Source organism: Cyprinus carpio, chromosome A10 (assembly GCF_018340385.1).
Source record: "Cyprinus carpio isolate SPL01 chromosome A10, ASM1834038v1, whole genome shotgun sequence".
Classification (NCBI taxonomy): Eukaryota; Metazoa; Chordata; class Actinopteri; order Cypriniformes; family Cyprinidae; genus Cyprinus; species Cyprinus carpio.
Genome location: NC_056581.1, coordinates 12,569,365 through 12,585,391, shown reverse-complemented (window position 1 = coordinate 12,585,391; position 16,027 = coordinate 12,569,365). Strand labels below are relative to the sequence as shown.

Sequence of the window (16,027 nt, the reverse complement as noted above, 5' to 3'; positions counted from 1 at the left end):
AGTGATATGGTCTGTGTCTACAGTGTGTTGTTTTCATTTGGAAATATGTGGCTGTTCTAGCCTGGAAACCTTCTGTTAGCTGAAACGTAGTGAGTAGAGTGGAGCACGTGTAGTTGCAGAGATTTCTGGGAAATGTAGTTTGGATGCATGTTTATGATAAAGCACAAGAAGTCTACTTGTTAAGAGTCGTCCTTCCAGTTGCTCAGCAACCAAATATTTTTTGCTTGGCATTTGGGCTTTTTGTTTGAATTTACCAGAAATGCCCCGAAAGGTTGCCGTTCAGACAATAATGGGGCCATCAGAGTGATTTAGATTGCATATAATTATTTAGGAAATGCACACGTCGCAGTGTGATTATACACATTTAAAGACTGAACACTAGCATTAGCCGATCCTTGTTTTTTTTAGAGTCGCTTTTAGCCTCTGGTGATGCGTTTGACCCCATCAGGAAAGGGCATCGCTGGGGTGAACTGAAGTTTTGCATGGTATTAGGTTATTATGCGGCTCCCTATAACTCAAGGGCCCTAAGGAGACTGAACAAAATGAATGGCCTTCATCAGCTTCCATCAACTTAACATATGGCCTCTGATTTATAACCTCAGATTGGAGTCAATGAACTTCAATTGTTGTGACTCATCCTTTTAAATCAGAATGTACAAATCTTGAAATGGGGAAGATCAGTTTGTATTACTAATATTTTGTGCATTGTGACATTTATTTAATGTTCTCTTAAAGGGGACATCAGATGTCCATTTTCCACAAGGTGTTATGATCCTTTAGGGTCTGTGTGTATAATGCCTGCAACGTACTTTGGTTAAAATTCCTCAATGGTCGTGTAAAACAGCACCTTTTTACCTTGTTCATGTCATGTCATTAAATGATAAAGAGCTACTGTTCACTCCACCCCTCTCTTCCGTTTTTTGTGTATTCCGTGGTGCGTTGCCATCAAAATCAAAACTAATCTACTGCGTCCTCAGTGGCTCTGATGTTCAGTGATCTTAAAGATCTACATTTTTAAATAAAATATTTCTTTCCTTTTTGATTTTCTGTGGTTAAATATGACCCAGAACTTTCTTTGAGATTCACCTGTCTTATTTGAGTTTTATTTGCTGTGTTTGTCTGTTTTCCTCTTTTTGCTGCAGCAAAGGATGATGGGAGTTTGGCGGTGGCTCTGGGTTACACGGCACACCTGGTGCTGAAGATATCCAGCTTCCTGCAGATTCCACTCAGGTATCCAGTCATCCACAAGGGTTCCCGCTCCTCCATCAAAGACACCATCACTGACAAAACTCACAGAGAAGGAGAGAGAGTAAGAATTTTTTTTCTATTCAGATTCTTTAAGTTTTATTGCTTAGTGATTCATTTAAATACATTTTTCATTGCTCTGTATATACTTGTATTTTTTTTATTAATAGTTGACAGTAGAAAAGCAACAAAAATCAAACCAGTTGATTTATCTTATGCATTACGCTCTAAAGACTTTCTTCCCTTGACACAGGGGAATATTTATGCATCTTTTTGCACCTGCGGTTTATGCGTGTGTAATTTGTCCACCTGTCTGGTTCAGTATGTGTGTTCAGTGGAGGTTTAAGGCCCTTCTTGGATTAAACGCCACTTAAACGCCACGGGGTTCCGACTTTCATGTGCCCACCTCGCCTCCCTTTCATCCATTCCTTTTTAACTCTCTTTTCTTTCATCTTTTTATCTCATCCTCCCTCTCAGTAGATTACCACGTCTGCTGCAGCATTGGAGATAAATTACATCCTCGAAAGAGGGTCTCACTGGTGTCTTAAGTTTATTTTTGAGCATTTCTGTGTATCTTACTAATTGACATTTTTTCAAAGCTGCATAACTTCCTGACTTGAGATGTTAGTAGAGTTCATAGAGTTCATTCATTTTCATGTGCTTTTTATTTGTAATATTTAAAGTTTTTAATTCTATTTTGGTTTTATTTATTTATTTATTTATATTTTTGGCCTTTTTTGTCATTTTTATATGGAAGCCCTTTTCTGCTACAGAAAATAATTGTCACCTTTTTATCTCACAGTTCTGGCTTTTTTCCTCACAATTCTGAGAAAAAAAAAGTCACACTGGCAAGATATAAACTTAGAATTGAGTTTCTCACAACGTTCTCGCAGTTCTGAGCCATTCTGACTTCTTTTTCTCTGAATTCTGAATTTACATCTCATAATTCTCATAATTTTTTTCCATACTTTTGTTAACGGTAGAGAGATTTTTTCCCCCCGAAACCAAACTCAAATGTTTTTTTTTGTTGTTTTTTTTATGACATTTTTGTGAAGCCCTGAGTTACAGGTGCATTCTGGTTATTTGGAGATAGCAATATTGAGCACATTACTACTTCCAAATCTGTTTGTAAACAGTTTTACCTTTGATATCTGTTCTGTGTCTATGTTTATGACTGTAGCGGCTAGAGTAACATTTCATCATCTAATTGGATTCTTACACAACTCTTGAAACCACCATGTTTGCCTGGTCTGCCATGAATGCAGTTATTTCCCCCTTATCTTCATAGTTTCATGTTAAACTACATCCTCAGGGTGTGATTTCGCCCTATCGTGTGTTAAGATGCTTGTAATTTGAATTTTTGTGTGCCTGCTATCCTGTGGTTGCCATGGAGATGGATGCACACTCTTCGGGCTTGCCTTTGGGGTCCAAAGACCTTGGCATTTTAATGCCAGAATGTGTGGGCACTGCTATTACAGCGCCGGCTACCTCATTCAAATTATTGTTTTTCTGTGTTTTGGTGCTGTAACTAAGCAGGAGCGATCCAAGAAACGAGGCTGCTGGTGTGTGCTGATTACATGTCTGCGATGCACATGCCCAGAGTGGTATCACATTCCTGCATTCCACACGTGGCAAAAAGCCCCTTAATGAAACTCGCAATAAAATTGGATTGTTATAATCAGATGGGCCCCCTTTTGAATGACGGGGGTCGAGATGCCTTTCTCTGCTTTTGATGTAGGATTAATGGCTGATTTCAACAGCTTATAAATGAGGAGGATGAAGATGGAGAGGTAAAAGAGAGAGGGGAGGTAAAAGAATAATCCTGGATTGTGCCAGCTCTTCCCCTATTGTATGATGGTTTGATCACACTGCAGCTAGGGATTGGCACAAGTACTCGGAAATGACTCAGGAAACACATTAACTGCATGACTTGATTGTTTTTTCAACAAGTATTGTACTTTTTATTTGTTACGATGGCGTTTGGCAGATATTTTTATCCATGCACTTAATGTACAGTTTTTCTCATTTCATGCATTCCTTGAAAACCAAAGCCATGATGTTGGCATTGCTAGCACAATGTTCTATTTTTTGTGCTACAGGAACCTTGTGGTTAATTAATAATAATAATAAATCAGCTTATTGGAATGATTTCTGAAGGATCGTGTAACACTGAAGACTGGAGTAATGGCTGGTGGAAATTCAGCTTTGCATCACAGGAATAAATTACATTTAAAAATGTTTTAAAATAGAAAAAAAGTTGTAATGAATTCTAATAATATTTCACAATATTACTGTTTTTATTGTATTTTTGATAAAAATAAATAAATGCAGCTTTGGTGAGTATAACAGACTTCTTATTAAAAAAATCATACAGACCTCAGACTTTTGAACTGTACTGTACATTAACGTGGACAATATCTTAAACTTTTAGATTATTGTTTTTGATTATGCAATTTAGCTTTTATTTAAATACATTTTAACTTGGGGCATTTGTATTAAACTACACATCATTTTGTAATAAATGCAACTAAAAGCTATCAGTTTGTAAGCAGCTTGAACTACTGTTAAGCTACTGTAATGTGGTTCAACCCCAAACAAATATTCTGCCATCTTTTTCATAACCTCACTTTGTTGAAAACTTTTTTGACAGTTTTCTATATCTTGTGTGTTCCGCACAAAAAAATAAAAAAATAAAAATAGTCATACAGGTTTGGAACAACATGATGGTGAGTAAATGATTACTACATTTTTATTTCCAGGTGAACTATCCCTTTAAATTAACAGCATCACTACTTTAAGTGACGCTTAGCTAATCCTCAACTCTACATAGACAAAATATTTAAGAAAAATAGTCAAAATAGTGTCTGATTTATCTGTCGAGTTCTCCAGCAGTAGAAATGACTGCGGCTGGCTCCGATTAGGCCTTGCACATTTCTGATTTTCAGTTATGTCTAGCGCAGACATCCCCCACCAAGGGTCCCGATTTGTTGCGTTCAACGTTAATGTCTGCATCTCTAGATGTTCTGCAATTTTCAGCTGCATGAATGTAACTCAATAGGCCATCTTTCGGCAGAGAAGAGAAGATTTACTTTGTTGGGTTACAGTACATTCGGCCGCCCACCTCCCGCTCTGCCAGTCACAGAGACTCCCTGGAGACAGTGCTGTTATGAAAGTCAAACAACAATCAGGACACACTCTCCGTGACCCTCAGCCTGTGTGTTTGTGAACGTACACCACCATTAGCAGCAGCTGAGCAGGGGGTGAAGCCACTCAGCTGTTTAAACGGCCCCATGTATGTGTGTTTGCAGATGAATCAGGTGCCGCTGAGAAGATGAAGGTCTAACCAGTCAGAAGTCAGACTCCAAAGCTCATTAAGTTATGAGTTACAAGGAGAAGGAGAACGGAGGGACCTATGTGGCCCTCGTAATTAACTCTGCACGAGCCGGGCCTGTACCAGATCCTATTATCCCTGCTCCAACCTTTACCCCTGTGACCTCCACACACCAAAACTTACAGCAATGTGAGCTGTAATCAGCCCCAACGTGTCATTGTTTAACATTGTGTCAGCCTTATGCTTGATAAATACGGTTTAAATCATCTTCACTATCTCTCTCATGGCCTGTTGGTCTGGGGTTCATATGTCTGTCTCTGTCATAGCAGGGTCTTGGGTTTGTGTAGTGGGTGTTCTCCTAGCTGCAGTTTAGGCAGTCAATTAATCTCCTTCAGTTTGGGAAGATATACCAGAGGTCTTCATAACTGCACTTACTGTATGAGTTTTTCTCTTTGGTTGTCATTTTGGAGCTCTAGTATGCAAGTAGTCATTTGTAGTAGTAGTAGATGCTTTTATCCAAAGCAACTTGAAGTACACTTATTACAGGCGCGCGTTGAAGGCAGGGCTGTGCAAGATTCAGAACTGAAGAACTGGCTCCCTTTCAGTTCATTAGCATGAATTTGAATGAAATTGACCAGATCTGTCTTTCTGTTCTATTGTTTTTTCTGTCTGTCTATCTGTCTATGACTTATTCAGTTCTGTCTGTCTGAGCGAATCAAATACATGTGAATCACATTCTGTTTATCATTTTAACATTTTGTTTTCTATATGTAATTTTTTTATTCTGTCTGTCCTTCTGTCTATTATTCTATTGTTTTTTATTCTGTCTGTGTCTGTTGTTCTATCAATTTTTCCGTCTAAACTCTAGAAACTTTCAAACTTCGAAGGTTTTAAACTTTGAAACAAGACAAACTCAAAACTTTGAAACAAGACAAACTTGGCTTTTCTAGTTAAAAATGTTTTTGACTTCCTTACATTGTAGTTCATCCTGTTTGTTACCTCTGTTCAAATTCAGTTCAAACTCATTCACAGTCCAATTCTGAAAGCCACACAATCATAGATTTCCTGTTAGGGTCAAAATCACAACCTTTCGGTTACCAGCTCAGATCTTTTATCACTATGCCCTCTGATCTCCAGTTTTTAGACATTTCTTACTATTGTGCATAACAAGACCATAACTGTTCCCACAATCTGTACATCATCTTCATCCAGTCTCCTTCTAGGTGTCAGTGAGGTGGCCCATAAGCTGGAACAACCTCTGACCTCACCTCCCTCAAATTGTTTAGGGTTTCATCCGATCACCCAGCATGTGTATACACAGATCGAACTGATGTGATCACGCCAGGCCAAGATTTATCCATCTGATGATAAAGCTGTCAGGACAATGATGAGTGAAGTGTGAGTACTGTGATGATAATCAGTCATTTGTCACTGAAGTACAATCATAGAGCCAGAAACCTTCCATGAGAGCCTATTAGATGAACTTGACATTTGATGACTCATGGAGCTGGACTCAAATTAAGAATTATTCCATAATTTTCCATATCCAGTCACTTTTGACCTGGTTCTATAGGATTAGGCTTAACTGATCCATGATTAATGAGATGTTGGAGAGATGTTATTAAGAATGTGACTTGTTTTTCTATGCATTCACTTACTGAAATGATAATGTTATCTTCAGAGCTTAACAGTTGATATAGACATTCTTGAATTTCCAGCCTACTTTGTACATTAATTGAGATCTAGAACTGTCAGGCACATTCCCAGTGTCATAACTGTGAAGCATTTGGAGATCTTGTTTTTCTATACTATCACTTTTTGAAATTATAATGGCTGTGTTTCAGATCCTAGTGAACGGACTACCTAACCTTGAAATCATGTTAAGGCATCTTATGCACTCTCACTGCAAAAGTTGTTCCAAATCATAAGCAGCAAATTAAGGCTGCTTTCTGTGAAAGCTAATTTAAGACTATTTTTTTTATGGATAATGCAATCAAGGTAGAATGCTTAAAACACTGAGTAGTTATCTTGATGCAAGAAATCAGAAGACTTTAGGGCTTTAGAGGTCCTGCCCAATGCATTGCAACAACCTTAATTGAACAAATGCATCCAAAATGGTGGACAGAGTGGATATCATTTTTTTTTGTGCTTGATGAAATATCAAATTGTTAGCTCAGTTGTAATGCTGAAGTGTTGGGTGTTGTTTCACATGCATTTGTTTGATGTGTGTGTGACCGTTAACAGAGTTGCTTCCTACAGTATGTATCCAAATCACTCTCTTTTGAGTTTCCATTTTTGTTATGATGCTGCATATCTAGAAAGTAGTCTGTTAAGGCAGCACACCAGGTTTTGAAACAGAGCCAATGTTTTCTTGTCATGTATTTCCCCCTATATTATTATGTGGATCTGTATGTCCCTTTAGCTGTTTTCATAGTGTCAGGCCACATTCCAAAGTCACATTCTAAGTCATTTCCGTATTTACTTGATTTTGCAGCTGCTTAAATTGTGCAGGGCTCATCCATTAAACCTGAACATTCGCTGTAATGTCAACCCTCCAGTCTCTTAAATGAAATCTGACGAATCCCATTTCAACCATAAAATGATAATTTTCGACATCCAGCCTTCTTTGCTTCTTATTAACACTCTTCTATCCACTACTTTTACTTTTTATTTAGCCAAAACTTCCATCCAATGTGACCTAACATGCACTAATGGGACGGACAGGACTTGGCTCTCAATAACTTTCCGGATCAAAGGTCAGGCCTACATGGGATTGAAGGTGTAAACTTAAGGTTAGCAGCTCTGAACATTAAACTACCACCACCCCAGACCTTTGCTTTCTTTCCTTTTCCATGCATATTAGAGCGATTGTGTCCCAGTGAGACAATCTTGGACTGCAGCTCTACAGTTTCTTCCTTCCTTCTCCACTTGTGATGCCTCATCTGTGACCAAACGATGCGGTTTGGAGAATTTTTACTCCTATACCAATTTGATCTTCTATCCCTTGACCCTCCTCTTCTCTTAATGTAGCACTACACAATTCATACACACAAAATACACAGTTCTTTTTCCATAATGTTCTTTGCAATCTTGGAAGCTTCTTTCGGTCCCCCTGGTGCATTCTTGAAAGCTTCTTTCGGTCCCCCTGGTGCATTCTTGAAATGCAGCGGACTCTAACACGTTGCGCCCACATTTCTTCACTTCAAGCCCATTGCAGCACGGCTGATTGCCGCAGAGCTCGGAGAGGCCTGGAGATGCGATCCAGATGTACTCTGGGTGATGGAGTCCAGAGATTGGCCCGTTAAACCCAAGCCCCCCTCTCATATTGGCTTTTATTGGGAACTATATGATGGCGCTGTCCACTTTTTCAGAAGGATTTTATGACAAGAATAAAAATGGAAGTAGGAATTGACACATCGCTCCATGAGTTGAGGAGTTGCAAGCTGCGGCTCCAGGACCAGAGAGGGTGGTCGTGAGCTCAAAGGCAAGGAAAATTATTATTATGATGATGTCTGCTCAGATGGGATGAACTTTCTTTTTAGGGTTGACTGGTTGTATTTTATTTTCATCTTAGAAGGGATCACAGCTTAGTTCCTCCTTGTCCGGACGCATGTCATGAGCAGCTTCTAATTGCAGACATGTCAAAAAATTTGAGAAATACCAATCAAACCATTGCATTTTGTGAGCAGTGTGATTCATAACATGACTTCTTGAAGCGCTGATATCATCTGAAGACAGTGGAAAGACTCCTCAGTCTTTCATTTGCCCCTCAGGGACGAAGTTTGATGGGGCTGAAAGTTGATAAAAGTGCTCATCATAAAGACAGAAGCATGGAGGAAGCATACATCCCTCTGGCTGTCTTCTGCTCGTTTCTATCCCTCTATCTTTGAAATGTTCTCGAATTGTGGATCGTGCCATGTTTCCATCATTCTTGAAATCATTCAGCCCTTGTTATTATCGTCAGGTCCAAATTGTCTCCATCTTTGAGCATGTTTTGAGTAGCCGGATTGAACTTGTATACGTTGGGATACCCGTTTATGATGCTTGGAAAGCCATCTTATTTGAAATGGCTTATTTTGATTGCTCAGTTTATTTTCCTTAAAATTGTCAACAATCTTGTTTGTTAAAACATGGTCTTGTTCTTAGGTGTTGGTCTTAAGTAGTTTTCCAGTCTGGAAGAGGTTTATGGTCTTCATTATGTTTCGTTCTTAATAGGGCTGCACAATATACTGATTATATGAATATTATATAATATTATTATACAATTTTCTTAATTTTGTTGTGGTTATTAGGGCTACACAATATATCGATACAATATCTAGTTAGGTTATTATTTATAATTTTTAGGGGTGCATGATAAATATTGTCAGTGAACAATGGCTCTGTGTAGTAAATGCTGCTTCACGTGAAAGCACGCACGTGCAAAGATTTACCGCTGATTACAGAACCGGCTTTAATGACGAGATGCGCATTAAATATCGTGCAGATATTTATCGTGCATCCCTAATAATTTTGTATATGTTTAAAATTATTTAATTTATATGAATATTACATTTTACATGAATATTGGTGCATCCCTAGATCTTATGATCTTCATATAAATTTTCTTTTCTGTATTTTCATTAGAAAAAACTGACCAACGCAACTTCCCTATCCAACTTTTGATTGTTGTTCAGATCTCCCTTTGGTCTTCTGGTATTTGATTGAGAATTTTCATACTCATGCTGCAGTTTTCCAGACTAGCCACAATCTTCATTATGAAGTTTCACTCTCTGCATCCGGCTGGCGTGCGACTGGGCCTCGATGAGAGTTAAGGGAATACTGCAGCAGCCTGCCGTTTGGTGGGTGGTCGGAGCAGATCATGCATAAGTCCAGGGACTGTTGTTGATATTCTTAGCTGCTACTAAATGTGATGTGCTATTGTGTTATATTCATAAGCATGGATCGCATGTGTTCCGCCTGCCTGTTTACATATAATAATTGATACTCCAAACGCACATAACCATGTCATCCTAACGCTGTTTCGTGCTGGTTCATATTCTCTCTCCATTTGTGAACATCCCATATTTATGTATTAACATGTTTGCATGCACATTTTCTTTCAATCTCAGGCTTCTATCTTCTTTTCTGTTTGCACATATATGCAACATACCTTTCAGCGTTCCCTCTGTGCACATTGTTCATTCATTCGGCATTGAAATAGAGAACATTCCCCATAACTACAGTGTTTTTAATGCAATTTCAGGCGTGGGAGTCATAAATCAACCTAGCTGCTTTTAAACAAACACCTGCCTCCAAAGTGTCACCGCTAATGGCAGCACTTGCTGTATAAATCAACCATAGCTGTAACTCCCAATATCATAGAAACGATTACACTGAGCATCTGCCATGCAATGCTGTTTTAATGGCCGATAGCCCTCGCTGTAACCGTTCTGACATTGTACGCCTCTCTTTTAAAGTATGCGTTTGTCTTGAAAAGGTCCAAAAGGAATTTGTGGGTCACTTAACCTGTCGTCTTAGTTTCTTTATGAGCTGGTGTAAGAGAACAAGTTGCATTTCCCCCCCCAGCTGTTTAATTAAAACCAGAAATGAGGCTGGAGAACAGGAAGGGAACACTTTTTACTGTATGTTATAGTTATTTATTTTGCAATCCATCTGAACTTTCTCATATACCATTTATTAAGTGAAACATTTCTATTGCTTTTGCGTGCGGAATGTTTGTTTGCAAAATAATGTTTGCAGATGATTTTATTTCAAGATGGACTTTTTTTTGTAACAAAAGATCTTCAGATGTACTGTTGAATGAAGCTGATTTCCTGTTTGTGAGTATGTGATAAATCAGAAGTGATTGCATTAGGAGGTCAATTAGTTTGTTGAGTCTGCTTTAGCGTGGTCAATTCTTGGCTTAGCACCCTCACTTTGTCATAGAGTGGTTAAACAGAACATAGAGCTTGTGTGCTAACATGAGGTCATGAAATGATTTGGGGTGCAACACGCAAAACATACACTCACTCAAAGTATATGTAAATATCCGGTCTCATAAAGGAGCATTTTGTAATCGTACATACCCGTCTCGTCTCTCTTCTCCTCTTTTTTAGTAACTTGATGATATCACACAAAAAAAACAAGCACTGAAAAAAAAAAAGTTGGTGTTGAATTTATTACTTGGCGTAGAAATTGCTGGTAAATTACACAATTACAAAGAAAAGGCAAGTAATGCATTAAATTAAACAAGAAATTTTGAAGAAGCAAAAATAAAATTTTCTGGTAAAGCATACTCCAGTAAACTTGTTTTTGTGTTCTAATCGTGTTTTATTTGCAACTTGAATAAATCATTTTTTACATTGGAGTGAGGGAGAGAAGATGGAAAGCGTCAGAAGAAAAGGGAATGAGAATGTGTGTTACTGTCATGTTCAATTATCAAAACCTTTTTTTTTTTATTGAGTAACATTCCAGATCATGCTTCAGAAGGAAATTTCAGCAATTGTGGAAACATGGAGCCTTGTTCTTGCGGTTGTTTTATCTTGTCACAAACATTTACTGGAAAAGTAAAGCTACTGGTGACCCCCTGTGTTTGAGGTAGTGCAACGATGAAAGCAAAGTTGCTATATAAGTTTAAGGATATTAGAGGAGTTCATCAGATTTATAAGGTTCTGGATAGGACAAACTGTCTCCACAGTGCCCTAAAACCTGTTGGTGAGGGTGAGGGGTGATATAATGTCGGCTTCAGACACACACATATAGTACAAACACACATACACACACATATATATATATACACACTGTATATGTATGTATATATATATATCAGTTAAAAGTATTATGTATTAAAAATTAAATGACTTAAGATTGTTTATAATAACTATATATATTTATTTATAATTATAAAACAATTTTTTTACATTAACATTGTTTAAAAATGTTACATTTTTTGTTTTATTTTAAGCAGTTTCTTAAAATTAACAATTATTTACATTTTTATTTTTAAAACAATACTAAGATTTTAAAATGTTTTGAGTAACTTAAAAAACTTACTTTTTTTCACCCTCAATACATTGCTTTTTTATTTTTATCTTTAAATAAATCTAAAAAAAAATGTAACTAATTTTTTTTTCTTCAAGATTTTAAAATTATGTTTTTAAAACTAGTACGACTTGTTAACAAAGACAGTGTGCTATGATTATTTTATGGGCAGATTATATAGTAACATTCAGTTAAATCATCTTTTGGTCCTCTAGTCAATGGTTCTACCCTGTTCTGAGACAGAGCACCAGCACTATTTTGGCGAGCAAGCAATATGGGTCACTGTAAAACTGATATCCAGCTAAACCCATCCATTTGCAGTGTGCCTTGTTTTGTGTGACATTTTGTGAGGTGTGGGGTGAATGTAAGTGTTATCCTGCCATGTGAGAGTGAACATTCCCTCCAGGTCTCACTGTAATTCTTCATATTTCCAATAGTGATAAAAACCACTCTCATTTCCTTTCCATTTCTCTCTTTTTCTGTCCTGATACCTGAATTCAATTTTTTTTAAACATAGTGTGAATTCAATTTTTTTTTACATAAGTACACACACACACACACACATACACGCACACTCTCTTCCTGCCTCCTGTTGCTCTGTTATAATATATTTGACTGGACATTCCCTTGAGGAATTCCTGGTGCTCTGTGAACCAGAGTCACAGCAGTATGATCTCACACACACACCGGAGAGTGCTCATTAATCACTGTTAGGTGACGGTGTGTGTGCACGTCTGCTTGAGTTTATGTGTGTGCGAGTGATTTTTGGCTGGCTTACTGTGGTTGTTTCTATGGAATATGTGGTAAGATGTGGCTTGTGAGGATGTGATTGGCAACCAAGCAATGTTCAGTTCCTGAACTAAAATGCATGTTTACAGTGTTTATAATATTTGTAAATGTTTTGTTTTGTATACTGATATTTTACATTATTTCTAAATGTGACATTATTTTTATATGTAAATAATGTTATATAATTATATGCCAATATTTGCGTTATTATTCATATTTTGTTGTTTTTTTTGTTTCTTATATTATGTGTTCTTCTATCTGAGACTTTTGTGATTTTTTTGTGTGTTTTTGTGTTGTTTTGTTGGGAAGGGAGGAAGCTCACTAGGTGTTGTTTGTGAGGACTAAGATGTACCAGTTTACATTGTTTTGCTTTTTTTGATTTTATGTGATATGAGTGACATGATTGAGTTTGTGAGTTTTTTGCTTGTGTGTTTTGAGGGTTTTAAGTGTGCACCTGCTTCAAGATTATGCCCCCCTGGGTCTTTCGGTCAGACAGGAGGTATGTGAGAGTGTGCGTGTATGAGAGACAGAATTGTTAAGACAGGAAGTTGAGGGAATTGCTGGGTCTGTCTCCACTCTTCCGCGATTAAAAGCACAAGTTCCAGGTGCTACTGACAAAAAGTCCTCACGGATTACAGAGGAACTTCGAAGATCACTCACACCTCTGGGTTTCGGTGTCTGCTGCCCATAGGCTAAAGTGTGTGACCCCAGACCAGTTACAGTCCAAGACCTCTCCTACTGAGCCGTTTTGTGAAAATAAAAGATGAATGATTCTACGTCGCACGTTCACAATCATGTGACTCTTATAACTGCATTCCTTAGGTATAGTCTTAAAAACACACACGCGGTGTTTTAACAAGCCTGACAGTGCTGTCAGGAGAGCTTTGTGGTTAAAGTGGTGATGTTTTTGTTGATCTCAGGTGTTTAAGCTGGAGGCTTTTCTGTCCTCTTCTTGTTTTCTCTATCTCTCTCTCTCTCTCTCTCTCTCTCTCTCTCTCTCTCTCTCTCGCTGTTTCTCTCCCTTCCTCTTAATAACAGGGCAGTAATGTCTGAAGTTATGTCAGGTGTTAGTGGGAGCAGCTTCGAGGAGGGTGCAGATTATTCACGAGTTGTCTTTTTGTCTGTTTATTGAACCTTTTCCATCCTAAGTTTTCTCAGAGGGACTTTCCAACTGGGTTTTTCAGGCCATGTTCTCCAATAAAACTAATAGGATGTTCGGTTCAAGAGGTCTGCGTGTTTTTGAAACGAGTCCATTGCTACAAAACTCAGAGAATGTACTGCTGACACTAATTTTGATCTTTCTCATACATTCTGTTTTTATTGTTCTTTTCCACAATTTTCTATAAAAATATATTAAAAATATTTTTTGATAAATGTTATGCTTTTTAAAAAATGTAAGATTAAAGCTTGAAATTCCCCCTTTGACTATCAATGATAAAATAAAATATAAACTATTAGCATTACTGTTTTTGACACTCTCCACATCTACTCATCTAAGTTTTTCCCTATTCTATTCTATTCTATTCTATTCTATTCTATTCTATTCTATTCTATTCTATTCTATTCATTAAACCAAAACCTAAGTGTACTTACTGCACTATCAAACTTATATTATTTAATACTTTTTTTGTGGCTTGCAAACACTTATATTTTCTTATGGAAATGTAATGGAATTACATCCATTCCTACTTATTCCTATTTTATTTTATTTTATTTTATTTATTTGTTTGTTTGTTTGTATAATTTTTTATTGTATTTTTATATTTTATTGTATTGTATTGTATTTTATTTTACTTTACTTTACTTTACTCTACTCTACTCTACTCTACTCTACTCTATTCTATTCTATTCTATTCTATTCTATTCTAACCTAAAACCTGAGCGTAATTTTACACCTATTCAACTTTAATGCTATTATTCTGGTCAGCCTAAACCTAAGATAACTTTAACATTATTAAACTTTAATACTACTCTTTTGGTGCATTGCAAGCACTTGCATTTCTTTCTTAAAAGTGCAAATTTAGTTCTTGTTCATATTTTATTGGCTAATGATCAATATTTATATTGATGTATTGCTTCAATATGATGAATAGATCAGCTAAAGATGAGTGTTGTCCACATCACAGACTCTGCAACGTGTACCCGTTTGCATTGGCTCTATTTTTAATAATAAAAGCTTTTTCTGAAGTCTTAAGTTCTCAGTAAATGCTTCAATATGCACCCTTTAGAATTACAATAATAGTCCAGCGTGTTCATCTGTTGTGAATCTTGACTGGTTAGTTCATTATACGTTGCTATGATGTAGACATTGATATTGTGTGCCGTTCGGTCATTTCTGAATCATGATTACGCTTGTGGTTTAAATGAGAACTGACCAAAAGAAACAAGCCAGAATGATGATTTTAATGGATAATAGATTGTGTTTCAGACATGCATTTGAGAAGCGGATCAGAACCAGACCTCCAGAGCACCAGGCGGTCTCTTAACATCTGCTGAAATGTTTTGCGTCAGAAAGAGCCTGTTGCCTTGTGAAGTTTTTGAAGAGTTTGAGGCATCATCATTGCTTGGTTAACTTCACAGGACATAAATACCCTTAAACACTGAAAGATTCCTGACTCTGAGCATTGGTTTGTAAATACAGTTATGAGTTTCAGGGTTCGGTCTGTTGGTTAGCTGTTTATCCAGATGACCTGCTGTTTTTCACTGTTTGGTGTGAGGTTGTCCAGTGCGAAGTTATGAACTGATTACGACCTCATAAAAAATGTTCTTCGCTTTGTGTTTAATATGGGAACCATGTGTAATAGTTCAGAGGTGAGTGCTGAGACTCTTTCTCATGATGCCTCTTTGCTGCTCTTGTTTGCAGGTTCCCTCTTTACCCCAGAGGAGAGCGTTTCCAGTTTGAATACGGTGTCTATTTGCTCAACAAAAACATCGCCCAGGTAAGAATCTCAACATGTCCCACTGTACAAATTAACACTGGTTATACAGTGTGTGTATGAAACAGAAGGGTTGGATGTTGCCAAGCGAGTCACTGACTTAATGTATGGCATATAATATATTATCTATCTATCTATCTATCTATCTATCTGTCTATCTATCTGTCTATCTATCTGTCTATCTATCTATCTATCTATCTATCTATCTATCTATCTATCTATCTATCTATCTATCTATCATATTTTGAAATTTGATGTATTTATATAATGGCAAAGTTGATTTTTCTCCAGCCTTCATAGTCTCACATGATCTTTCACAATCATTCTGATAATTCTAATATGCTAATTTGGTGCTCTAGAAACATTATCAATGCTAAGAACAGTCTTTACTGTCACTTTTGATCAATTTAGGGCATCCATGCAGAATAAAAATTTGTTTTTAGACTTTGTGTTTCATTTTACTTTCCTGATGTCTCGTTGAAAATCACATAAAAAAAAATCTGCATGTAGTTTTGTTTAAGAAGTATTGGTTATCTCATTATTTGCACTTCTGCATTGAGATTTTGCTCTGGACGTTTCTGCAGGTGAAGTTCTAGAATTGATGTACCTTGTAGAATCACTTGCTTTAACTTCATACAAAATGATTTTCATGAGCCATAGCTCAAATCCACTTTCAATTTTAAGCTTTGGTCACAATTATGCA

At 37.0% G+C, this 16,027-nt stretch overlaps 1 protein-coding gene across 1 annotated transcript in view; it reads left to right on the top strand.

Annotated features, from left to right (window-relative positions):
- The window catches only part of LOC109068521 (UV radiation resistance-associated gene protein-like), an 88,045-nt gene that overhangs the window by 36,499 nt on the left and 35,519 nt on the right, over positions 1-16,027 (top strand). Inside the window, 3 exon segments of the mRNA XM_042765253.1 lie at positions 1,143-1,285; positions 1,287-1,309; positions 15,252-15,327. Of these exon segments, the coding sequence (XP_042621187.1) occupies positions 1,143-1,285; positions 1,287-1,309; positions 15,252-15,327 (242 nt within the window).